Raw genomic sequence first — 22,912 nt, forward strand, 5'->3', positions numbered from 1 at the left:
GGGAGTGCCACTCGAATGCACAGGCTTGCTGAGCGCCGACACTGAATCACTATTATCACCATCATCGTCGCTGTAAAAATCATCGTTGGGTGAACTCACATCCTCTTTGCCGATGGCCAATTTGGCAGAGTGCATTTTATCGACAAGAAATGTATCCTCGGAGACTTCAAATTGATCGATCACAGTAGCAGCTGAGTCAATGTGCATTTCGTCGATGTCCTCATCACTCGCGGTGTCCCCAGGCTCAACTTGCAGTTCACCTTTGTCATTTATGTCATCCTCTGGGTTGCTGTCATTAACCTTGTCATCACCATTTTCTTTGTCCTCCATATGCACACGTTTTATCCCTTCAACATCGCCAGCTTTCTTCTCGGCTTGACAATCAACAATTCCTGGCGCACAGTCACTGGGAACCATTGGCGGAGAAGGCGGCGGCTGAGGGAAGCTCTTCATCAGTGACGAGGTGTCATTAGCAGTGACTTCCTTTTCGCGTGGCGTCCGCGCCTCGGCGGTGTTGCTGCTGGCAGATGGCAGAGGCGGGGGGAAAGAATGGCCGCGGAAATGGGCATGCCTGGGAGATCGCGCACGAGGTCAAGCACGTCGCGGTCGGTGTCTTTGGCCAACTGCTGCACCATCATGGCCAACAGGTGCGCGCGCATCGGCGTGGTGTTTCGCCGCGGCGCCGTGCAACCGACCCCAGCGAGCGATGCGCGTAGAAGCGGCTGTTGGCCTCATCTGCCGGGCCAGCCCCGTCATCGATCCTGCCAGCGGGGGCTCGGCCGTTGACAGTGCTGATTCGGCCGAGGGCGATTTGATCAGCGCCTCGCTGGTTATCCGGCGAAGCGACTTGTCCACTGCGTCGACGCCATTGCCATCCAGCTTGGCGGCGGGCGGACACACAGCGACCCACATGTCAGCGAGCGTGGTCGAGATGCTCTGGCGCCGCATGCGGTTCTCTAGCATGCGGCGGACCAAGCGCGCCAGGGCAATACGCACATTGGCGACGCGGTCCGATGCGAGCGCGGCCAGCGACGGCAAGAAAAACTGGTCGAAATCAACGGGGTCGGCGTCCGGGTCCTGGTCGTGGGCCAGCAGCGCCGAGCAGATCTCGACAAAAAACAGGCGGCCGCGGAAGGTTGCAGCGTGCGAGAACGAAATTACGGTCTCAAAAAACTTGACCTGCGTGGATGGATCCAGCTTGGTCAGCTCAAAGACAATCGGAAAGGCCGGCGCCACAGCCGCGCGCACGCCGGCCACCGGATCGTGGGCCCACTCGACAGCCTGCGGCAACAGGCTGCTGACGACGATGGCGGCCGGAAACAAATGGCACAGCTTGACCAGCTGCGAAGCCATCAGCTCGCGCGTGCGCCACTGCTTGCCATCATGCTTGAACACCTGCATGATCATCGGCAGGCAGCGCACGCGGCTCGACGCGACAGCCACGCGAGCGTGTCGCCAGATGCCGCAGCGCGCCCATTTTGATCTCAGCGCCGTCAATCAGGAACAGGCATAGTATGCTCTCCAAATCACTGCTGTGGCCGGCATTCTCGCTCTCAGACGCTGCCAAAATGCGTGCAACCTCGTGCAGCGAGCACGCCAGCGTCTGGCGCGCCTCAAAGTGCTCCGTCTTGCTCAGCTGCATGAAGACGTCACGAAGCCGTTCCCAGCCGGCCACACCGACCGACGCCAGTACGGCTGGAAAGTTGAACGCACACTGGTATAGGACATCGCGCCCGACGGCCCGGCCGTGTTGGCGGCGGCCAGCGTCCTTGCCGCGTCCGGCCGAGGCTGCAGCCGACGATGAGGCTGCCAGCGCCAATGCCAACCCCGATCCCGATGCCGCTGGCTTGGGCGCCGACGCTGCGGCAGCGACGCCCTGGATCGTGCCTAGCGCGCGCGCCATCACTGAGCTGGCCTCGGCGGCCTCATCGTTAGCCTCTTCGTCGTCGTCGTCATCGAGGTCCTGCAGGCTGGTGTTTGAGCCAAAAAGCCCAAAGCGTCCCGACCCAGTATCGCTGTGCGCGCGCTGCACGTCGCCGACAACCAGCTCCACCAGCGCGTCGCGCGACCGCGCGCAGTCGACCAGCGCCAGCGCTAGCTTTCCGATCGACTCGAAGACGGCGGCTCGCACATGGTGCGACGGCTCGCGCGGGCCGGCCAGCCGCTCGATCAGCTGCAACCACTGGCGGTCAGCAACGGGGCGTGGCGGCTGATTGGCGTACATGAACGCGGCCAGCAAGCCGGCCGGGTCACCGCGCTCGGTGCTGGGTTCGGCAACGCGCGCCGCCAGCACCAGCGCCAAGCCGGGCAGCGCGTGGCGCGCAGCACTCTGGCGCACCTGCCATACGGGGTCCTGCGCCAGCTGTAGGAAGCACTGGAAGAGCACATCGACAGCCAGGTCGGCCGACACGGCGCGCGCCAGCGAGCCGAGTACCGCCGCCGCGTCGCGCCGCACCTCAAACGCGCGGTCCTTGGCGGCGCGCTCGACCACTGGTACGAAGACCGCCGGCCGCATCGCCGCACCAAATTCGACCGAGACCAGGTGGATCATGTGCAGCATCAGCAGCTTGTGCCGCGTCAGCTCGAGCCGCGCTTCCTCATCCGCCGGCGACACGAAGAACGTCCCCATAAGGGCGTCGAGCCCGGCCGCGCCGTCATCAGCGATGTCTGGCTGCGCCAGCTCCTTGTCGGTCTGCACTGATGCCTTGTCACCCTGCCAGCTGCGACGCCCAAACAGCGTCGCCAGCACGCCACCGCTGGCGCTGGACGTCGACACTGGCGCTGGCGGCGACGACGCACGCGTCTTGATGACCATGTCCTTGGAGCGCTCGTGCTGGCGCGCCAGGTGCTGGTGCACCGGGTTCTGCACCAGGCTGAGCACCACGCCATGCACGATGCGCGTGTGGAACGCGTCGAACGACAGCTGGCGCCCAAGCGCAACGGCCGCGCGCTGCGCCGGCAGCGACACTGATGGGTGCGGCGTCAGCAGCACGCGGTGCAGCCAGGCGTCAAAAGCCTCGGCCTTCGGCATAGCGCCTCGGTTGCGTTAGCCTCCGCTGCGCCAGCGCCAGCGTCAGCGTCTGCGCTGCCAAAGTACACGTGCAGAACCGGCTGCAGGTTCTGCGCCATGGTCTCACGCACGAACAGCTCGCGGTCCTCTGCCAGTTGCATGGCGATTGGCACCAGCACGCCCAGCGCGTTGCGCCGCGGCTCGCGATCCAGCAGCCGACCAACCTCCTTGGCCGCCCACACGCGCTGAAATATGAACACGCTGGCTGCGCGCTGGCAAAAGATCTCGAGAGCACTCATGTTCTCCTCGCTGCCGGCCTCGAGCGTCTGCGCCTCTGCTGCTTGGCCGCGTCCGCCAACATTGGCTCAACGAGCGAGCTCTCTGTTGTGCCGTGCGGGTTGGCCTGCTTGTCCGACGCGGCTACGCGGTGGACCACAACCCCTGGTGGCAGTCTGCCATTGGCCGGTGTATCCTCAGCGCCACTTTGTTCTTCTGAGGCCTGTGAATTGCCGCCTGTCTGCTCAACTCCCTCGATTGCTCGCTCCTCCTCTTCTTCTTCCTCCTCCTCAGCGCCCCAGTCAAAGCCAAAGTCTACATCTTGACAAAGAGCAAGGACAAGTTAGAAAACGAATTATACGCATTAGCATCCACCTCTCAATTTCAATCTGCGTTGAGCGCTCGCCTGCTGCAATGGACCCGAGCCTTACCTGCCATGTCGAGTTCTATGCGCGTCGACGAAGACGTGAAAGCGAATGCGAAGCGGGTTTGTTTTAGCAGGAGTTTGGGAAAATATTAAGTCAAATGTGACCTGTGTGTTCTCTGTAAGACGAGAACGTAGCAAAAGTGAAATTAAAGAGAGAAGAACAAGTACAAATAGAACGAAAATGAAATGAAATGAAATGTAAGGAAACAAAAGACAAAGTTGAATTGTAAATTGAAGTCCAATTCAAGGCAAACCGTTACGCTTTTTTGGGACCCTCTTTTCGGACTGGCTCGAAAATTTAATTGTGACAAAAAGCGAGTGGCACAACATTGACATTGGCGTTGTGGCGGGCTTTCTCTCGGCCCTAAAAACAGTGAGCACGCCGCCACCCGCCGCCACCCGCCGCCTCTGCCATTTTGCTTCTGAGTCGCTTGCTGTGAGCCGAGCCGTTGAGCGACTGAATCGCCAAATGGTCAGATGACTGACTATTGAATAATGCCGTATTTCCTGCGTACACGTGCACACGGCGCAATTCACACAAGCCCGCCTGCCTGCCTGCCTGGAAAACAGCAATGCGGCAGCCCGCGGGTTGAGGCAACAGCAGAGGCAGAGAGGCAGCAGCAGCAGCAGAAGCGACAAATGCAGCAGCAGAAGCACCAGCACCAGCAACAGCAAGCAGTTGGCTGAATTGTCCCCTTCCTTTCTTCTCTCCATCCCAACTCTGCTACTTTTCAACACTTCCATTATCCAATAAATACCCACCCACCACTTCATATTCAATTTCACTCCATTCGTTTTCCTTTCTTTTATTTTGCTAATACTGCAATGCATCCTACGCTCGCCCTGCTGCTGCTTTTGTCTTCGGCTGCCATCGCCACCCCGCTCCTGGATGCGCAGCAACCGCTCAGCGGCACACACTACTTGCGCCCGGCTCTCCTCGTCCAGGACAGCGGCGACGGGCTTTCCATCGACGCCGATGCCGATGCCACTGCACCCGACGCTTGCCCCATCGACACCATTTCATGCAAGGGTACGGACGTCAACCCCTGCTGCTCGCCGCACAATGGTCTTCTCGTGCTCTCCATGCAGTGGGACACGCGCTGGGGGCCCAGCAATGCGTTCACCGTCCACGGATTGTGGCCCGACACGTGCACGGGCAAGCAGCTTCCAGCGAACGGCTGTGACCCCTCGCGCAGCTACAACAACATATCAGGCATCATCCAGGATGCCGACCCAAGCCTGTTTGCCGACATGACAACGTACTGGCCATCAAACAAGGGCAACAATGATTGGTTCTGGACCCATGAATGGGTCAAGCACGGTACCTGCGTCAGCACACTGGATCCTAGCTGCTACGGCAGCGGCGGTATCGACGAGTACACACCGAAGCGCGATGTCCTGGACTATTTCCGCAAGATCCTTGAACTGAGAGAAACCTACGACCTGTTTAAGGCGCTGGCAGCCTCGGGGATTGTGCCGACAGAGCCTGAGGCCGGCCGCTTGCCCAAGAATACATATACGCTGAAGGAGTTCAAGAAGGCCATCTTTGATGCCTGGGGCGTTGAGCCCAATGTCAGGTGCATTGGCCGCCGTTTGCAGGAGGTGTTCTTGTGGTTCAAGGTACGCGGTCGCGACAACTACTATCCTGTCGATCCATGGGGTCGTGACTCGTGCAACCTAATCAGCTACCAGCGCAAGTCGACCGTGTGATGTGTCGGCTTTTCGGCTATGTATTGCTCTCCTCTTTATACATATAGACATTTATATACAAACTAACTAACATGAATCATTTTTGCATAGCACCATTTTTTACAGTTCGATAATACGGGGCGCATTATGATAATGAAGCATCGGTTTGTGTGAGTGACAACTCCGCTTTCAGGCGCACGTGCTCAGGCTGATCAAAACATTATTTGACATTTCACAGCATAATTGCCATGCCATGCCATGCCAAACCATTGTCTGGATTGCACCCCTGTAGTGTCACGCGTTGTACAATTACCTGTTTAAATATTCAACTGCCAATTAACTGACATGTTCTTTATTTTTACTGGGATAAAGCAATGGTGACAATAGCGATAGCGTTGTTTGGGTCAATTATGACTCGTTATCAATTACTTGAAAATTGACTGTCCTTCCATTTGATGCGAAGTAACCTGATACGACTTGCTACCTTCTAATTAATAGCTTGGTAACCAACACAGGTTATTTGTTTTTTCGGAAAGCGATTCTAACAAATATTTTTATCAATGAAATTAAAAGTCACTATTTTACTATATGGTAATATTTTATTGAGCGGATTTGAAATAACTTTCCTATGTGCACATAATTGCAACTATTTTCAACGAGAGAAAATAGATACACTTGTGTTGCGCAGCCCGAGGATATGGAAGTGGATATCGAGGTTGATAATCATGAAACAGGTTTCCATCTGCATACCGATTGATAGGGCACTAATTGGATTATGCATGTGTAAATTAGGGAGGCATAATAATGATGCCCAGATACGCTCCTCATATTGCAATGTACACGTGTGAGTGCACACATACGAAAACTACAACATTAACCTGCCAAGATACCGGTTTGCTCGCAGAAAAGCCAGTTCTCGCCAATGGGGTGCACAAGTAGCAATGTGCACAACAAAGGTAACGAGATACACATATAAGACGAACCTGGCCCTAGTTCTACTTTTAGTTCCCTTGATAATAAAAATATAACAAACCCCAAACATAACTTTGACACTAGGTGACTAGTGCCCCCTCAAATCACAACATTTGCAACTATGTGCTAAACTTTTATTAAAAAAATTTAATACAACAATTGGTATTGTGTGATATCAGAATCATGCTATTTGAATTTAACACGGATTGTTATTTTTTGGATTGTTTGTGTGAGGACTGTGGTGTTTTCAGCATGTGTTTAATTTTTTATTCTAGTAAAAAAGTTTGGACTACAATGACCTCACCCACTGAATGAATTGATGGCAGTCGGTGTTGCGCAGCCCAAGGACATGAAAGTAGATGTTGAGAATCTTGAAACAGATTTCCATCCGCATGCTGATAAATCGAATATGAACTAGATTATAGGGGATCAAATCAGACGCCACTATTAACATTCAGGCACATTGTCCGTCTTAAAATACGTGTGCATGAGCGTACACAAGCGAAGACCATAACAATGACATATCAGAGACCCGGGCTACTTTCATAAGAAGCAGCTCTCACCAACAGAGGGCACAACTGGTGAAGGGCACAACAAGGGTGACGAGACACGTATATAAGACGAGGCTGGCACTGATAGCACTTTAAAAACATTATTATTAAAAATTAGTATTAAAAACAATTTATAAAAACATTCCATCATTCTAACACTACTACAGCAGTGCCCCCCCTTCTCATCACATCGATAGGCCAAATAATAAATTTGTTCAAGTAAAAAAATAAAGGCTTTATGAAAAAGCACATTTGAAGAAGGGAAGGAGGGACTATGGCGTGGGTGTGTGAATATTTTAATTATTGTTTCTTTTATAACAATGGTTTTTTCATTTCACTTTTTTAAATAAAAATAATAACCAAGTATATCACCACAGCCACAGCCACAGCCACAGCTACAGCCACAGCTACAGCCACAGCTACGGACGGAGTAATATAAAAAACAGCAAACTGGAAACGGCACTCAACCAGCAGAAAATAACAAATTATTTAACAAAAAGTGTGGCGCTGTCGTCGCATTAATACTCCCTATTTTTAAATGAAAATATATTGTTTAAATGTCAACAATGAAGAGGGGGCAAAAAAATTGAGCAGAAGAAAGAAATACTCAACCCGGCCGTAACAGTTCATATTGGAATATTCCGCATCCCAGTTTATTAAGTTCATGTGTTTTAAAAAGTATCTTCCACGCACTCGACTTATTCTTATTTTGTTTTTTCTCAGTTAGATTTACTCTACTTTCAAATATTAACCTCTTTTGACCTCCCCAATTGCTAAGCGCTGCATATTAATTGCGCTCTTTATTTGTTCTGCCATATCATATTCTGTCTTTTCACTCATTACAGTCTCAATCTCAATCTCAATAAGCCCACTTGAAACACCCCTTTGTCAACCAAATAAACAACAATATGACACACGTTATTATATCGCATGGCTTAGTGTCTGTGGACATTCCAATTTCCCCAGATAGTCAGGATATTGGCAAAGCATTGGTCGACAGCTTTGCCAAAAGCCTGTGTGCCACTAGCGAGCCGCCTCTCAGTGCCATTGAGCTGCTCGCAAGATTTATCGAATTTGTCAGCCGTGATCACTCGGGCACAGTGTTTCTGCCTCGGCTCACATTGAGTTTGAGCGACGTTTTTGCAATGCCGGGAAAACAAACGTCCACGCTGTGGTGGCCCAGCACGGCCTAAGTGAGGACCAGGCATGTGCTGTTCTAAGGGGCTACTACTCGGCGTGGCCCCAGCACACGGCACCCCGACGGCATCACTTTGTTCTCCGAACCAACCAGCGAATCATTAACGGCAACAATTATGATGGTGTTTGAAGGATCTATCGGGTTTGATAATGCCGGCTCTGTGTGCCTGGCCGAACTGCAGCGCCTTGTCGATGTGTACGAGCCTTTGGTGTTGGATTTTATTTGCCAGATGTCTGCGTTTCTTTATGACGAGTCGTGCGATCTGCAGATTGCTCATTGCTACCCGCACGGCTTGGCAGTGGCCCAGTGGGTCAGCCTCTCAAGGGCGCAGAGCGCCGATGTATCTGGTCGCAAGGACGTGGTGCCTGCAGCCGTGTATATCAACTCAGCCCCAGTGGCTGCACCGCTGGTGGGCCTGGTACAGCTTGTGCGGCTTGTTGTTCTTTACAAAACGCTCAATATACCAGTTGAACAAGTTGTCAAAAGCCTGAGTGGTAAGCATTATTATTAACAAAAAGTGGAATTGCTTTCAAAAAAATATTTTATGGTCAAGTTGAAGACAATGATTCTGTAAGCTAACCGATAACCTTCAGTTTGCTTTACCTGCATTTATTTGTCTAAAAATGTTGTTCATATAATTTGTAGCGGTTGCTGGCCACAGCCACGGCATAGTTGTTGCGGTTGCAGTGTCCATGGCTACCAACGAGGCACAGCTGCTTGCGGCTAGCCAGAAGGCATTGGGCACTTTGATGCTTGCTGGATGCCTGCCGCAGATGGTGTGCCCGCAGCCCTATAACGAGCCACTGGCAGCCACTGGCACAATAGCATTGGAATACAAGAACAATCATCTGCTATTCTTTCAGTCGAGGGCGCGACCAGATACATTGCCGAAGCTGTAATCAACAAGTACAACAAGTTCCACCGGGCCAACTTGGAAGCCCAAGTGTACATGTCCATGATCAACACGGACACCTGGTGCTTAGTCTCAGGCAACAAGCACTGGCTGACGCAGTTTCAAAAAATTGTGCGCGAAAAGCAGCAACTGACGCGGACGGTGACCAAGACAACGTGCCGTTTATTTTGCGCAAGCCTTGCGTTGTGCTCAAAAGGCTTCTTGCGGTTGGCGCATTCCACAGCGCACACATGGCGCCAGTAGTTGATCGGCACATGGACTATGCGCAAAGCAAGGGCTGGCTGTTTGCAGCCACGGATATGATTACATCTGTGCGCGCTCCGGACGGTAGCTGCGCGGATATCCGCAGCAAGAGTAGCAACCTGACGCGAGTCATTGCAGAGTATCTGTACACTAGACCTGCTGAGTGGCCGGTTGCGCTCAGCTGCCCAGGCATGACGCACATTGTGGACATGACCAGCGGCAGCTCTGAGACTGCGTTGGTCCGCCGGGCCACATTCCAGATCATCCAGGGCCGCGGCATATCGCTGGTGTGCGCAGACCGCGTTGCTGCCATTGAAATAATATTGGCACTGCTCTTCAATCCTGCGCAGGCCTTTAATGGCCGCTGCAGATAATTTGGCTGGCACAGCTGCAAACTGGAAGAGTCGTACGCCGCCCGCCTGCTGCACAATGGAGCTCCAGACACTACAAAGACCCAGCTACACATTGACACCAAGTTGCACCGTCTTCTCAGCGGGATGCCCATGGTGCTGGTCGGCGGAATGGACCCCACAACGGCCAGCGTGGACTTTGTTGCTGCTGTTGCGCACGCGGGGTATCTGGCAGAGCTGGATATTAGCCATATCCGCAGTGAGCGTGAGCTAACAAAGCGCACTGCTGAGCTTTGCAGCAAACAGCCCCACGGACACTGGATAGCGCTAAGCGGCGCAAGCTGGAGCAACAGCAGCAAATGGGAATGGCAGCTGAGTACAACCAAGCTAATGCGCCAGCGTGGGCTGCCTATTATTGGGCTGGGCATCGAAGACGGCGCCATCCCCGACCTTGCCAGCGCTGGTTTATCAACGAACTTCGGCTGCCGGCCTGCAGTACCTGGCGTTGCGGCCGCTTACGCGCAAGCAATTGCTTGCTGCCGTCGAAATTGCTGGCGCGTACCCGTCGGTGTTCATTATGCTCCAGTGGATGGGTGGCGCAGTGGCGGGCGGCACTCATACGAAGAATTCCACACTCCCATTATGTCGTGTACGCGGCTATCCGCGCGCACCCCAACATTGTGCTTGTCGCCGGCGCTGGGTTTGGCGACGCCAACGACGCAGCTCCGTACATCTCGGGCGCTTGGGCGTCGGGTGCAGTGGCGGCAGCAGTAGCCAGGCTGCCATGCCTTTTGACGGGATTATGCTGCGCTCGCGTGTGATGGCAGCTAAGAGTCGCCCGTAGACCAGAGGTCAAACAACTAATCGCTCAGATGCCAGGCATCTCTGCGTATGACATCGAGCTGCTCCACACAGCGGATCCCTCGGCTGGCGTTGTTTCGGTTCTGGACGATAAGGGGCTCCCCATGCACGTACTGGCTACTCGTGCGGCGTTGCTGTGCCGTGACCTCAGCGATACAGTGTTTGGGCAGCCTCGCGAGAAGCAGCTGGCGTTGCTGCAGGCACGCAAACAAGAGATTGTCGAGCGGCTCAACGCGGACTACATGCGGCCGTGGTTCGGCAAAAAGTCCGCCAATGACACCACGGCTGGTTCTGCAGTTGTCGAGCTGCAGGACATGACATACGCCGAGGTGCTGGACCGGCTGGTGGAGCTCATGTATGTCAAGCGACAGAAGCGCTGGGCCGACCCCAGCCTGCACGCGCTTGTGGCCAAGTTTGCCTTCCGCACGGCAATGCGGCTTCAAGCAAGTGAGGTGGAGCTGAGTGAGCCCGTTGCTCTGTCCGCTGACTACGAACTTGTGCTGGACGAAATTGCAAGCTACAAGCAGGAGTACCCACGGATGTTTACTCAGCTGCTGGCGTCCGAAGACGTGCACTACTTTGTCAACCTGTGCACTCACGCCGAGCAGACAGTCCCGGTGCCGTTTGTGCCGGTGATGGACGAGCGGTTTGCTTGGTACATGATGCGCGACTGCTTGACGCAGTGCAGCGAGATGGACGCAGTGCTGGATCGCGATGTACAGCGCGTGCTGGTGCCGCACAGCCCCATTGCCGTGGCGTACACCAAGACTGCCAACCAACCGGTCGGCGAGATTCTCAACGGAATTTACGAGGCAACGGTTGAGCAGCTTCTCCGGGACCAGAACCAAGACAAGCTGGTTTCCAACGCCGGCAAGGCTGCCACTGGGCCGGCGGCGGATTACAAGGGCATTACTGTGCTCAGCGAAGCGGCCGATGACGGCACGACCGTGCGCCTGGTGCGGCTGGTGGCAGAAAGCATGGATAATGGTAGCAACGGCGATTCGGCGGACCAGGCTGCGTGGGCAGATGCGCTTACGGGGGGCAGTGCGTGCTGGCTTTCTGCGCTGCTGGCGGCGCCAAGCATGTGCAGGGCGCCAAGCTGGCGGCAAACTACGCGGCGCGCCTTTTGCAGGCGCGTGTGGGGCGCCAAGCGCGCGTCGTTGTATGTGCAGAATCCGGCATTCCTGTGTCGCTGGAGCTCAGCGGAGCAACACAGACGACCCAGTCGAGCTTAGCGCATCGTACAGTATTGCGAGAGGACCGTCGACATGGGAATTTTCCACGGTGGCCGGCGCCTGGACCTGGCGTTCCGGTTCAGCCCGGCGACGCCCTGGGCACCGATTCACGAGGCCATGGCGCAGCGCACCCGCAGTACCCGCCGCCTCTTTTCTGACGAGTCCAGCGGGGAAAACTCACGCTTTGAAATCACGGCCGCGAGTGTGGGCGCGTTCTGCCGCGCCAACGGCATTGACCTGGCAGCGTACCCACCAAACTCGGACGATGCCATGCACGTGCCCTTAGACTACCTGTCGGCGGTGATTGCGCAGCGCAGCGCCTTTGCTGCGCTGGCAGCCAATGATGCGGCCAGCCACAGCCTTCTCGTGGCCGAGCTTTCGTCGACAGCCACGCGGCTGATTCCAGGCGGTGTGCCGCCTGTGCACGCGCACCTGCGCATCGGCGACTCAGTCGAGTGCCGCGCCCGAGTCATCGAAGTGTCGCAGCAGCCGGGAGCCAACGCCATGGCCGCTGTGGTGTTTGTGTCAGTGCTGCGCCAGGACACCTGCGTAGCTGAAGTCACGTTTTCGTATTTGTTCCCAGGCATTGAGCTTACCGGGCCAGGCTTCCGGCACACCTCGGAGCCCGAGCAAACGGTGCTTCTGGCGTCGGCCGATGACGTCGCAATACTTGAGTCAAAGCCATGGTTTGCTTACGCTGACAATGGCGATGGCGATGGCAACGGCAGCGGCAGCGGCAACGGCAGCGGCAGCGGCAACGGCAACGGCAACGGCTCAGCCTTCTGCTTACTGCCTGGCGCGCGGCTGGTGTTCCGCCTGCACTCGCAGTACGCGCTGCGCCCCGATGGCTCCTACGACAGCGTGCGCACCGATGGCACTGTGTGCTTGCGCAAGGGCGTGTACACGCGCGAGCTGATCGGCCGCGTGGCATACGTGGAGAGCATGTCGCGCGGCAACCCGGTGCTGGCGTATCTGCAGCGGCTGCGCGAAGGCATGCAACCTGACTACACCAGCCCGCTCGCGTACATTGACACGCCGAACGTCTGCCCGCTGCCCGGCGGCACGTACTCACTGACGCGCGAGCCCTTGGAAGTGAGAGCGCCGGACGCGCGCTTTTCGAGCCTGGGCGACGCGTGTGCCTTTTCGAGCCTGGGCGGCGCCGGGTTTCCAAACTTTGCTGGCCTGGGATTATCGGCCTGGTGCTCTGCTGCCGCACGCGCGCTGGTCGAAAAAACCGCGGGCGGCGGCTGCCCGCAGCGCACAACGGCGTTCTCGGCGCGGGTCCTGGGCGCCGTGAAGCCCGGCGAGCGGCTGCTTGTGCACCTGGAGCACGTGGCAATGAGCGACGGCGCACTGGTCATCAGCGGCCACGTCCACCGGTTGGCCGACCCGGCCGCACGCGTTCTCGAGTGCACGGCGACAGTCGACGCGCCACGCACCGCGTTCGCGTTCACCGGGCAGGGCTCGCAGGAGCCCGGCATGGGCATGGCGCTGTACGCGCGGTCGCCGGTAGCGCGCGCCGTGCTTGACCGCGCCGACCGCCACATGCGCGCGCGCTTTGGGTTTTCGCTGCTCTCAATTATGCGCGATAACCCCCGTGACGTCACCGTGCATTTTGGCGGCGCCAGCGGCGCGCGCATCCGCAGAAACTACATGGAGTTCAAGCGCCGCAGCAATAATGACAAGCACAAGGCCGAGGTCGTTCCGCTTTTTCCCGAGGTGACCCCGGCTGCGCCGAGTCTGACGTTCCACGCGGCGGCCGGGCTCCTGCATGCGACGCAGTTTGCGCAGCCGGCGATTATGGCCTTTGACATCGCCGCGATGGCCGATATGCGCGCGCATGGGCTGGTGCCGCCCAGCGCCTGCGTCGCCGGCCACTCGCTGGGCGAATACGGAGCCTTGTCGGCCTTTGGGCTGATCAGCCTGGAGGACATTATCGACATCACCTTTATCCGCGGCATGACCATGCAGGCCACTGTGAACAGAGACGCCAGCCATATGTCGGACTTTGCCATGGTCGCCGTCAACCCCGCACGCGTTGCCTCCACCTTCACCGACGCCGGCCTGGCCTTCGTCGTCGACGCCATTGGCCAAACAAGCACGTGCGGGCTCTTGGAGATCGTCAACTACAATGTGCGTGGCCACCAGTACGTTGTCGCCGGCACGCGGCCGCTGCTGGCCGTGCTGGGCGCCGTGCTGGACCAGCTGGGCGCAATGCTGGACCAGCCGGGCCGCAGCGGCTCCTGGCGCCCATCAGCGCTCGCCATCATCGCACAAACTGCCGCGCCCAGCCTCAACGACTGCCGCACGCTCAGCCGCAGCCGCGCGACCATCCCATTGCCAGGCATCGACGTTCCGTTCCACTCTACCCACCTGATTTCGGGCGCCGACCAGTTCCGCACGTGCATCCACCGGATGATCCGGCCACGGACACGGATATGGCCATAATGCAGGGCCGCTACATTCCCAACATCAATGCACAGCGCTTCCACGTCACCCGCGCATTCGCCACCCAGGTCCTCGAGCAAACCCACTCCCCCGTGCTTGCCCACGAGCTGTCCTTGTGGCCGGAGGATGAGCAAAGGGCGTTTGAGGATCATCCTGAGGAGAGAATGCGGCTGGCCAGCGTGCTTGTTATTGAGCTGCTGTCGTATCAGTTTGCGTCGCCTGTTCGGTGGATCGAAACACAGGATCGCTTGTTTAATGAGATGCAGGTGGAGAGAGTTGTCGAAATCGGTGCTGTTCCAATTCTGTGCCGGATGGCTGAGGCTTCGCTCAAGGTTGCTGGAATGGATGGCCGTGTGGCACTGATGCATGTGCTGCGTGATGAGGACGACGTCTACTACCGGGCGCCCAGGCTGGCCCAGGACCAGGCCCAGGCCCAGGCCCAGGCCCAGGCCCAGGCCCAAGCGATAAACAAGCTGGAAAAGCCCGCAATGCTAGTCGAGGATGTGCCACTGGCTGTCGTCAAGGACGTGCCGCCCCCCATTGCCAAGGACGTGCCGCTCACCATTGTCAAGGACGTGCCACTCACTGCTGTCGATGTCATTTGCGCCGTCATCGCCCAGAAGACCAAGCGTCCGCTCGTCGATGTACCAGCCAGCAGCTCACTGCGGGAGCTCACCGGCGGCAAATCCACGCTGCTCAACGAAATCATCGGCGACCTTCTCAAAGAATTCAACATCCTTACAACCCAACCAATCCCCGACCGCATCGACGAAATCAGCCTATCCGAAGTCAGCTCCGGTCTTAACCTAAAGCAACCCCTCAAGGGGCTTGGCAAATACACCGCCGCGCAGGTCGCCCGCCTGTTCAGCGCCAAGATGCCTGGCAGCGTTTCAATTTCGGCTGCCCGCCGCGGTTTGGCTGACACACATGGGCTGGTGAAAGCGCATCAGCAGGATGCTGCACTTTTGGTGGCATTGACAATGGAGCCGGCGGTAAGGCTGGAGGACAAGGATAAAGCTGAAGAATGGCTGGCATTGGTGGCACGGACATACGCGGATGCTGCGGGAATTGATCTGCTGCCGGCAACATCCTCTTCTAGCCAATCGGGTCGGCCGGCTTTGTCTCCGCTGTTGTTGGCGGGCGGTGCAAATATCAACAGCGCCGAGTTTGACCATGCCCAGACCAAGCTGCGCCGCATGGCCGAGCAGCAGATCCAAGCGTACGCCGAATACCTGGCAGCTCCTCCGTCTGCCAACCACCAGCACCAGCAGCCAGGCTTATCCATGCCCACCACCCACGATGTACTACACAAGCTGCAGCAGAAAAACATCGAAACCACCCAGAGGCTAGACGGCATTTCCGCCGAGCTGGGCCCGGAATTTATCGACGGCATCCGCGGCATCTTCAGCCCACAAAAGGCCCGGCGCTTTGACTCGTACTGGAACTGGGCACGCCAGGACGTGGTTTCCTGGTTTAACAGCGTACGTGTATCAAAGTTGCCTGTTGATTGGGCCGCAGAGTCCACTCAGCGCCGGATACTGATGATTGCTAACCGCGCCGACGACGCACTAATTGCTCTGCTTGACGGCCTTATTCATCATCTGGATGTTGCTACGCAGCCTTCTGCTGGCAAAAGCACTGAGGCCGCAGAGCTGCTGCTGCTGCTGCACAAGATACACGCACGGTGCACTGAGGCTCTTGGCTCGACAGAAGGTAGCGGTGCTCAGCCGGTGTACCGCGAATTGTCCCGGCCATCTCATCCGGCCACCGAAATCAGCGTTGCCGGCAAACTATCCTACTCCGAATGTTCGCCGCGCCCTGGCGAGCCCACTTTTGCCGAGTACGTCAGGAATGTCAGTGCCAAGCACGCAGAGTTCCCTCCGCTCATCCACCTGCGCCAACGCACACAATCGTATACCTGGGAGTACTCTGAGGAGCAGTCAGCCGAGTACTACAGTTGCTTGCACGAGCAATGCGCCACCGCCGCTGGTGTCTCATTTGCCAACACCACTGTGCTTATTACGGGTGCCAGCCAAGGATCAATCGGCGCCCAGGTGCTGCAGGGCTTGTTGTCCGGAGGCTCCTTTGTTATTGCCACCACGACAAGCTATGCTAAGGTAATGCCGTTCTACGAGCAGCTGTACAGAGACTATGGCGCCAAAGGATCTGTTCTTATTGTTGTGCCGTTCAACCAGGCATCCACGCAGGATGTGTCCCAACTTGTCGATTTTATCTATAGTACTTTGGGACGCAATCTTGACTACGTCCTGCCCTTTGCTGCGCTTGCTGATTACGGCTCCGACATTTCCCAGCTAGGCTCCCTCTGTGAACTCTCTATGCGGCTGATGCTCACCAATGTAATGCGCTTGCTAGGCGAGATTAAGCACGCCAAGGAGGTGCGCCAATGGGACGAGTGGCCAACCCTTGCGGTTCTTCCCATGTCACCCAACCACGGCGAACTCGGCTACGACGGGCTCTACGGAGAGAGCAAAGCAGCTCTGGAGACTGTGTTTAGCAGGTGGCGGTCAGAGTCCTGGGGCAGCCTGATTTCAATTGCCGGGCTGTCATTGGCTGGACGCGCGGTACTGGGTTAATGTCCATCAACAACCCTGCGGCTGAACATGTCGAGCGGCAGAGCCACGGCGGCCGCACATTCTCGACCGCCGAAATGGCATTCAATATTCTCGGCCTCCTCCACCCACGCATCATTGCCATGTCCCACCTGTCGCCTATCTGGGCGGACTTGAACGGCGGCCTGCAGCGCATTCAGAACGTAGCCGAAACCATGGCTGGGATTCGACAATACTGGCTGCCGAGTGCAGCCGCCGCAATGCCATTGCCATGTCGTATTTCGCCGATATTTCAGTCGCCAGTGGCCACGATGCCGGTATATTGCATAAGGAGTATGGGGTTGATCCGTTGTTCAACCACCGGCAGTATTTTACCCAGCCGCCGTCCATGTCGCCCGGCCACGACCAGCTGCGTGACCTAAGACAGCTTGAGGGCATGGCTAATTTGGACAAAGTCATCGTAGTGACCGGCTACGGCGAAGTTGGCCCGTACGGCAACGCAGAGACACGGTGGGAAATGGAAGCGTACGGAGAGTTTTCCCTCGAGGGATGCATTGAGCTAGCGTGGATCATGGGCCTGATTAAAAACGCACCTAAAGGACACGTTGGCTGGGTCGATGCTAAAACAGGAGAAACGGTGGCTGACAAGGACATTAAGCGCAAGTACGAGAAATTCATCCTAGAACATACCGGAATTCGTACACTCGAGGCCGACCATCTGTGGGATGTCCAGGACCCGGCGGTGATCCCGCTAATGCGCGAGCTTCAGATCCAACATGACTGCCGGCCTTTGAAGCAAGCGCCGATGAGGCGCAGCAGTTCAAACTGCGCAACCAAGATAAGGTGGACATTTGGGATAATGGTGATGGCTCGTGGTCTGTGCGGTTCCTCCGGGGTGCATGTCTAATGGTACCCAAGGCTCTGCGCTTTGACCGGCTTGTCGGCGCCCAGCTTCCCTCTGGTTGGTCACCCGAGCGCTACGGAATCCCCAAAGATATCATCCAGCAGGTTGATCTCGTCACCTGCTACGCGATCATTGCCACAGTCGAGGCTCTCGTGCGCTCCGGAATCACCGACCCCTACGAGCTCTATGCGTACTTTCACGTTTCCGAAGTCGGTACATCAATGGGATCTGGCGCCGGCGGCGTGCACTCGATTCGCGATCTGTACCGCCGCCGATTACGGACAAACCAGTCCAAAGTGATATCCTACAGGAGACCTTCGCCAACAGTATGGCTGCTTGGGTCAACATGCTTTTACTTTCCTCCGCGGGCCCCATCAAAACTCCAACTGGCGGCTGCGCCTCTGCACTATTGTCTATTGATGTAGCCGCAGATACAATTCGCCAAGGCAAAGCGCGCGTCATGATGGCCGGTGCCTTCGAAGGTATTGTCGACCAAGGCAGCTACGAGTTTGCCCAAATGGGCGCCACTTGCTCTTCCACTAATGAAGAAGCACAGGGAAGGTTGCCGCGCGAAATGTCCCGTCCATCAACCCATTCGAGGTCGGGATTTGTTGAAACACAGGGTGCTGGTGTGGTTGTTTTAATGTCGGCATCGGCGGCGCTGGAGTTTGGCGCGCCTATTTATGCTATTATTGCTTATACTGGATCGGCGACTGATAAACAAGGTTACTCGCTGCCGGCGCCCGGAATGGGTCTACTGACTTCCGCCAGACAGCAACAGCAGCAACAACTCCCGCCTTTGTCATCATTGCCCTTGCTTAGCATCGAATACCGCAAGCGCCAACTACAAGCCGAGCTCAAATTTATTAACTCCTGGGCATCCTTAAAAACCCAGCAAGAAGCGGATAATTCCGAAGCTGTGTCTGCAATTGCAGAGCAAGCAGAGGCGCGCCGCGCAGCTGCTTTGGACACCTGGGGGATAGATTTTTGGCGCAAAAACTCCAAGATATCGCCTTTGCGCGGTAGCCTGGCGGCATGGGGTTTATGCGCCAACGATATTGGACTGGCATCTCTGCATGGGACAGCCACGGTAGCCAACGACCTGAATGAATCCAAGGTTCTGGACGCTCAGCTACGCGCCCTAGGCCGCTCTCCGGGGCTGGCCATACCGGCAGTATGCCAAAAATGGCTCACTGGCCATCCCAAGGGCCCGGCCGCCGCTTGGATGCTTAACGGCGCCATACAGTCAATGCGCACTGGTCTGGTCCCGGGCAACCGCAACGCAGACAATATTGATAAGGAACTATGCTGTGAGTATATTTTTTACCCATCCCGGTCGATCCAGACACCCATGGTCAAGGCTGCGCTACTCAAGTCGTATGGTTTTGGGCAGGTTGGCGCTGAGCTCCTGGTTGTTCACCCGCATTATCTGTTGGCAACCTTGTCTGAGCGAGAGATTGAGGAGTATAAGAAAAAGACTACGCGCCGTGAGCATAGGGCGTACCGGTACTGGCAGGACACGTTTGCTGGAAACCATCCGTTTTTCCAGCTCAAGAGTTCGCCTCCGTTTTCGCCTGATATGGAAAAGCAAGTATACCTCGATCCTTTGTTGCGTGCAAAGTATGATGCAAAAACAGGTAGCTATCATTTCTAAAGCCCAATAAAAGCTTTTTTTATTTATCGTTATCAATATCAATATCAATACCAACTTGGTATTTATGTCAATAATTTAATTATTTTCAAACACAAATATCTTTATATTGATGAGATTAAAAATATTACATAATAAACAATAAAAAACTGATTTTTTTTTCAAGAGACCCACTTCCAGTTGGAAGTCAGTTGGAAATTGTATGTCAAGGGGGCGTTAAGCACTGTCATGACGCCGACAACCAATATCAGTGGCATAACATTAGCAATAAAACATAACCTCACTGCTTCTTGCTGGACTGTCCAGAGCCACAAAAGTTCTAGCCAGCATAAACGCCGCCCAAATAAGCAAAAGCCCAATAGTAGAGAAAGCAATATGAAGATGGCGTGAAAAGTATTCTGCACCATCATAGTTGGCCATCTTACCAACCAGCGTGGACATCCCAGGGACACGATCATGACGAGAATCAGCAAGGTCTGGGTGATTCTCGTGCTTGTGCCGCCCATCACGTTGTGTCGATATCCGATTCTGAAAACATGACGGCGACAGCGGCTGCAGAAAGACCGGCGCAGGCCATGAGAAGCAAACGTGGAAGCCAAGTGATAACAGTGTGAGCCTTGCCCACTAAGGGATGGAAATGCGCCCTCAGCCTTAATATCATGGAACAATCAGGTGAAGCACTAAGACACCTGAAAAGTAATTAAAGAATAACGACGCCTTATACGCCCCTTGTTGCCCAGTATCGGACAATTTAACCAGGACGGCACGCAGAAACAAACTGAGGCACAGAGAGGCCATGGCCACTGACCCACCGAGAAACACCTTGTTCTGCCATTTGTATGATGGAATATAAACCAAATGCCTAACGCGAATGCCAAGCCGCCGACCACCCAGGCTGCTGGGGCTGCGGGGCTGTGCACAAGCCAGTCGCCGGTGCCTGAGCAGGACTCGGATGGACAAATGACGGATTCCAAGCTGCGGTTAATATGTTGGCTATCTTGTTTGATGGCCTGAAGTGTGACTGTTTTTAACCCCGTGGACATACCAAACGACGACGACGACAATGACGATAATGACAATGAGCTTTCATCAGAGCTGCTAGAGTCAATTCCATATCCACATCATGGTCAATGCTGCTTTCATTGTCATATTCAATGCTGGTGCTGGCGCTGGCGGTAAACGCGGTACTCAGCGACGAGACATAGGCATACCCGGTCTCTGTGTATGCTGGCCTGCCGATCCGAGATGGGAACAGCACGGTGGACTGGATAACGGACCGAGGAATGCATTTTGAAACTATAGTGCCGAAAGAAACAAAAGGAGCGGCGGAAGTAAGAGCAGTAGAGGCAAACATGATAATTGTAAAGGTGTTTTTGCTTTTAAGGGAAATAAATGGTTATAAAATGAAGTTATGAGTAAAAGATGAGAATGAAAAAAAGGATGTGAGCGTAAATAAAAAATATATGGTGCAGTTTTTATGTAGGCTTGAGATGCGTGATATATATATGAATGAATGAATACAATGTGTGATATATGCGTAAAAAGGTGTTTTTTATGTGATGGTCGTTAATGCGAAATGAAGAATAAATGTTATAAATGCAAATAAATAAATAAAAAATGCAAAATGCAAAATGCGATGGATGGGATGGAATGAGATGAGATGAGAAAGGATGGGTAAGTGAAAAACGTTAGGAGAAAAATAGAAAATGTTGAAAACGAAGAGAAGCAAACAAGGTTTATAAGTAATTTGTTCTTGGGTCCCACGTCTCCTCCAAAAAAAATTACCAATATAAAATACAAAAAGCACGTCAGTCTATTTTTCTCTACAGCTTTCTCTGCAGGACTTGGCCCTAAACTTTGAGCCTTGGGCCTTGTGGAACTTGGCCTTTGGACTTTGGTTTACAAAAAATAACACGTTCTTTGTGTAAAAGAAAAACTGGATGGAAGAATCTAATTTTAAACACTTCCTTAAAAAAGCCAAGTACACAAGAAGAATCCAAATTCACAAAGACCCTGTTTCGTTTGTATATCCGTTATTGTGAACCTGCATTTGAAGGGATTTCTTTTGCAGACGCAAAATGCAGAGAAAGCAAATGACGACTCAGTTTCTTTGTAGACGCAACAATGTTTTTGTGGGGGAGGGTAAAAATGCTTTAAAAAACAGAAAGAATACAAGAACAAAACCTGTTCCCTAAATTTAGTCCAAACCGTGGTCATAACCAACCTCGTAGGCATAGGCGACAGCGAGCTTGGAGAACTCAAGCATGTGGTTAAAGTCCAGGGTCTCAACGGTATCCTTGGGTGAGTGGATGTAAGTGTTGCCCTCGAGCTCGTCCGACTCAAAGGCCATGGCGGACCTGAACCCGGCCTTGTTCCAGCTAGCATGGTCCGAGCACCCGTAGCCGCACTTGAACTCGCGGGTTTTCAGACGCGTGTACTCACCAACCAGCTTCTTGACTAGCGCGCGCGACTCATCGTCCGTGTTGTCTGCAACCAGGCCAATGAGCTCCTCGCCGCTCTGGCGCCAGAAGCCCGTCATGTCGAAATGCAGGTTACCGACAACCTTGCGGCCATCGCGCTTGTACGCCTGCGCGACATCCTGCGACCCCAAGAGACCGCCCTCCTCGCCGGCATACCAGTGGAACTCAACCGTGCGCTCAGGCTGGAAGTCACTGGCAAGCAGCACACGCAGGGACTCGAGAATAGTGACTGTGCCTGAGCCGTCGTCATCGGCACCGTTAGCGCGGCCATACCAGGGAATCCACATGTTGACCGAGTCTTGGTGCGCAGACACAACCACGATCTCATCGGAGGCGCCCTGGAAGCGCAGAATAATTGAGGACTGCGGGAACCGATGCTTGAAGGCCTCAACGGTGACGTTTGCACCCGCTTTGCTGGTGCCAGTCACAAGCTGCTGGATCTGGCCCTGCAGCCACTCGGATGACTTGCGCCCGTTCTCTGAGTCGTAGTACCGGTTGTGGAACGCTGTGAAGGGCCTCAGCACATCGCCGTAAAGCTCGGTCGACAAAAGGCCAATCGCGCCGTTGACCTCCTTGCCCCGGCCCAAAACCTGCGGCAGCCGCGACACGTACTCGGACGACGATGCAGTCACGCTGGACTCGTGCAGCTCTTGCGCGTCGGTTATGTCGATGAACTTGACGCCTGCGCGGCGCAGGGCGAGGATGTCGTCTAGCGGCAGCCAGCGCGCCTTGGTGTGCTCGCTGACTTTGATCAGGCGCGCGGAGACGTAGAGGCTGCCAGGTTGCATGTCGTGCGAAAGGCGCAGGTCCTCGGCGGGTCTTGATGGGTGCGGGTGGCCGCTGGCGCCAAAGTGGTGCTGGTGGCCCACTTCGCGGGCAGCGACGGTGGTGGCCACGGCGGCGAGGGCAGCGAGAGCGAGCAGGGCAATGCGCATTATGCAGGGGCGGGAGTAAGAAGCTTGGGAGGGGTGGGTTGAATAAAAGAGGTGGCTGTTGTTGCAAAGGTAGTAGTAATATATAATAATATAAAATGGAGAGAGAGAGTACAGAAAATATGCGGAAGGAAAAGAGGAAAGGGGAAGGGAAAGATGAGGTGGTCAGAGAATGCGGAAAGAAAAGAAAAGGTAGAGCAGG

At 55.1% G+C, this 22,912-nt stretch overlaps 8 protein-coding genes across 8 annotated transcripts; 4 read left to right on the forward strand and 4 right to left on the reverse strand.

Moving 5' to 3' along the window:
• Positions 1-591: 591 nt before the first annotated feature.
• On the reverse strand, positions 592-4,012 carry BX661DRAFT_207701 (armadillo-type protein; the record flags this gene model as incomplete). Its single annotated transcript, XM_051538669.1, has 4 exons — positions 3,718-4,012; positions 3,381-3,607; positions 1,433-2,863; positions 592-1,395 (listed from the first exon to the last, which is right to left on the reverse strand). Exons 1-4 carry the CDS (start codon positions 3,722-3,724, stop codon positions 592-594), a joined length of 2,469 nt encoding a protein of 822 aa, XP_051388823.1. The 5' UTR covers positions 3,725-4,012.
• Positions 4,013-4,712: 700 nt separating this feature from the next.
• Positions 4,713-5,390, forward strand: BX661DRAFT_131840 (ribonuclease T2-like protein; the record flags this gene model as incomplete). The annotated part of the gene is made up of 1 exon (XM_051532577.1): positions 4,713-5,390. A coding segment is annotated over one exon (678 nt), but the record flags the coding sequence as incomplete, so codon positions are not given.
• A 2,443-nt stretch (positions 5,391-7,833) lies between these two features.
• BX661DRAFT_173477 (uncharacterized protein) lies at positions 7,834-9,022 on the forward strand (the record flags this gene model as incomplete). Its single annotated transcript, XM_051533871.1, has 3 exons — positions 7,834-8,087; positions 8,172-8,617; positions 8,769-9,022. The coding sequence occupies 3 exons, from the start codon at positions 7,834-7,836 to the stop codon at positions 9,020-9,022; spliced, it is 954 nt and encodes a 317-aa protein (XP_051388825.1).
• A 137-nt stretch (positions 9,023-9,159) lies between these two features.
• BX661DRAFT_69155 (uncharacterized protein) lies at positions 9,160-10,287 on the reverse strand. Its single transcript, XM_051539420.1, has one exon. The coding sequence runs from the start codon at positions 10,070-10,072 to the stop codon at positions 9,296-9,298; it is 777 nt and encodes a 258-aa protein (XP_051388826.1). The 5' UTR covers positions 10,073-10,287; the 3' UTR covers positions 9,160-9,295.
• On the forward strand, positions 10,288-12,021 carry BX661DRAFT_69140 (uncharacterized protein). Its single transcript, XM_051539418.1, has one exon. It carries the CDS (start codon positions 10,502-10,504, stop codon positions 11,723-11,725), a length of 1,224 nt encoding a protein of 407 aa, XP_051388827.1. The 5' UTR covers positions 10,288-10,501; the 3' UTR covers positions 11,726-12,021.
• A 2,564-nt stretch (positions 12,022-14,585) lies between these two features.
• BX661DRAFT_188715 (thiolase-like protein) lies at positions 14,586-19,372 on the forward strand. Its single transcript, XM_051537466.1, is given in 11 exon segments — positions 14,586-14,700; positions 14,722-14,781; positions 14,794-14,817; positions 14,845-14,961; positions 14,986-15,108; positions 15,127-15,165; positions 15,178-16,680; positions 16,716-16,946; positions 16,991-17,485; positions 17,554-17,909; positions 17,945-19,372. The coding sequence occupies 11 exon segments, from the start codon at positions 14,662-14,664 to the stop codon at positions 19,299-19,301; spliced, it is 4,344 nt and encodes a 1,447-aa protein (XP_051388828.1). The 5' UTR covers positions 14,586-14,661; the 3' UTR covers positions 19,302-19,372.
• A 28-nt stretch (positions 19,373-19,400) lies between these two features.
• On the reverse strand, positions 19,401-19,891 carry BX661DRAFT_69146 (uncharacterized protein). Its single transcript, XM_051539419.1, has one exon. The coding sequence runs from the start codon at positions 19,802-19,804 to the stop codon at positions 19,460-19,462; it is 345 nt and encodes a 114-aa protein (XP_051388829.1). The 5' UTR covers positions 19,805-19,891; the 3' UTR covers positions 19,401-19,459.
• A 1,523-nt stretch (positions 19,892-21,414) lies between these two features.
• BX661DRAFT_188716 (uncharacterized protein) lies at positions 21,415-22,810 on the reverse strand. Its single transcript, XM_051537467.1, has one exon. The coding sequence runs from the start codon at positions 22,711-22,713 to the stop codon at positions 21,496-21,498; it is 1,218 nt and encodes a 405-aa protein (XP_051388830.1). The 5' UTR covers positions 22,714-22,810; the 3' UTR covers positions 21,415-21,495.
• Between the last annotated feature and the right edge of the window lie 102 nt (positions 22,811-22,912).

Source organism: Kickxella alabastrina (assembly GCF_025024165.1).
Source record: "Kickxella alabastrina strain RSA 675 chromosome Unknown BX661scaffold_33, whole genome shotgun sequence".
NCBI lineage: Eukaryota > Fungi > Kickxellomycota > Kickxellomycetes > Kickxellales > Kickxellaceae > Kickxella > Kickxella alabastrina.

What these genes read in the sequence shown, in the direction of transcription:
- BX661DRAFT_69155 (XM_051539420.1), bottom strand. Translation starts at nt 10,072, where the DNA reads ATGGCGCCGTCTTCGATGCCCAGCCCAATAATAGGCAGCCCACGCTGG.
- BX661DRAFT_69140 (XM_051539418.1), top strand. Translation starts at nt 10,502, where the DNA reads ATGCCAGGCATCTCTGCGTATGACATCGAGCTGCTCCACACAGCGGAT.
- BX661DRAFT_188715 (XM_051537466.1), top strand. Translation starts at nt 14,662, where the DNA reads ATGCTAGTCGAGGATGTGCCACTGGCTGTCGTCAAGGAC. An exon ending in GCCTGCAGCGCATTCAGAAC is followed by an intron (nt 16,947 to 16,990) that starts GTAGCCGAAACC and finishes CTGGCTGCCGAG; the next exon opens with TGCAGCCGCCGCAATGCCAT. An exon ending in GGGATGTCCAGGACCCGGCG is followed by an intron (nt 17,486 to 17,553) that starts GTGATCCCGCTA and finishes AGCGCCGATGAG; the next exon opens with GCGCAGCAGTTCAAACTGCG.
- BX661DRAFT_69146 (XM_051539419.1), bottom strand. Translation starts at nt 19,804, where the DNA reads ATGGGCGGCACAAGCACGAGAATCACCCAGACCTTGCTGATTCTCGTC.
- BX661DRAFT_188716 (XM_051537467.1), bottom strand. Translation starts at nt 22,713, where the DNA reads ATGCGCATTGCCCTGCTCGCTCTCGCTGCCCTCGCCGCCGTGGCCACC.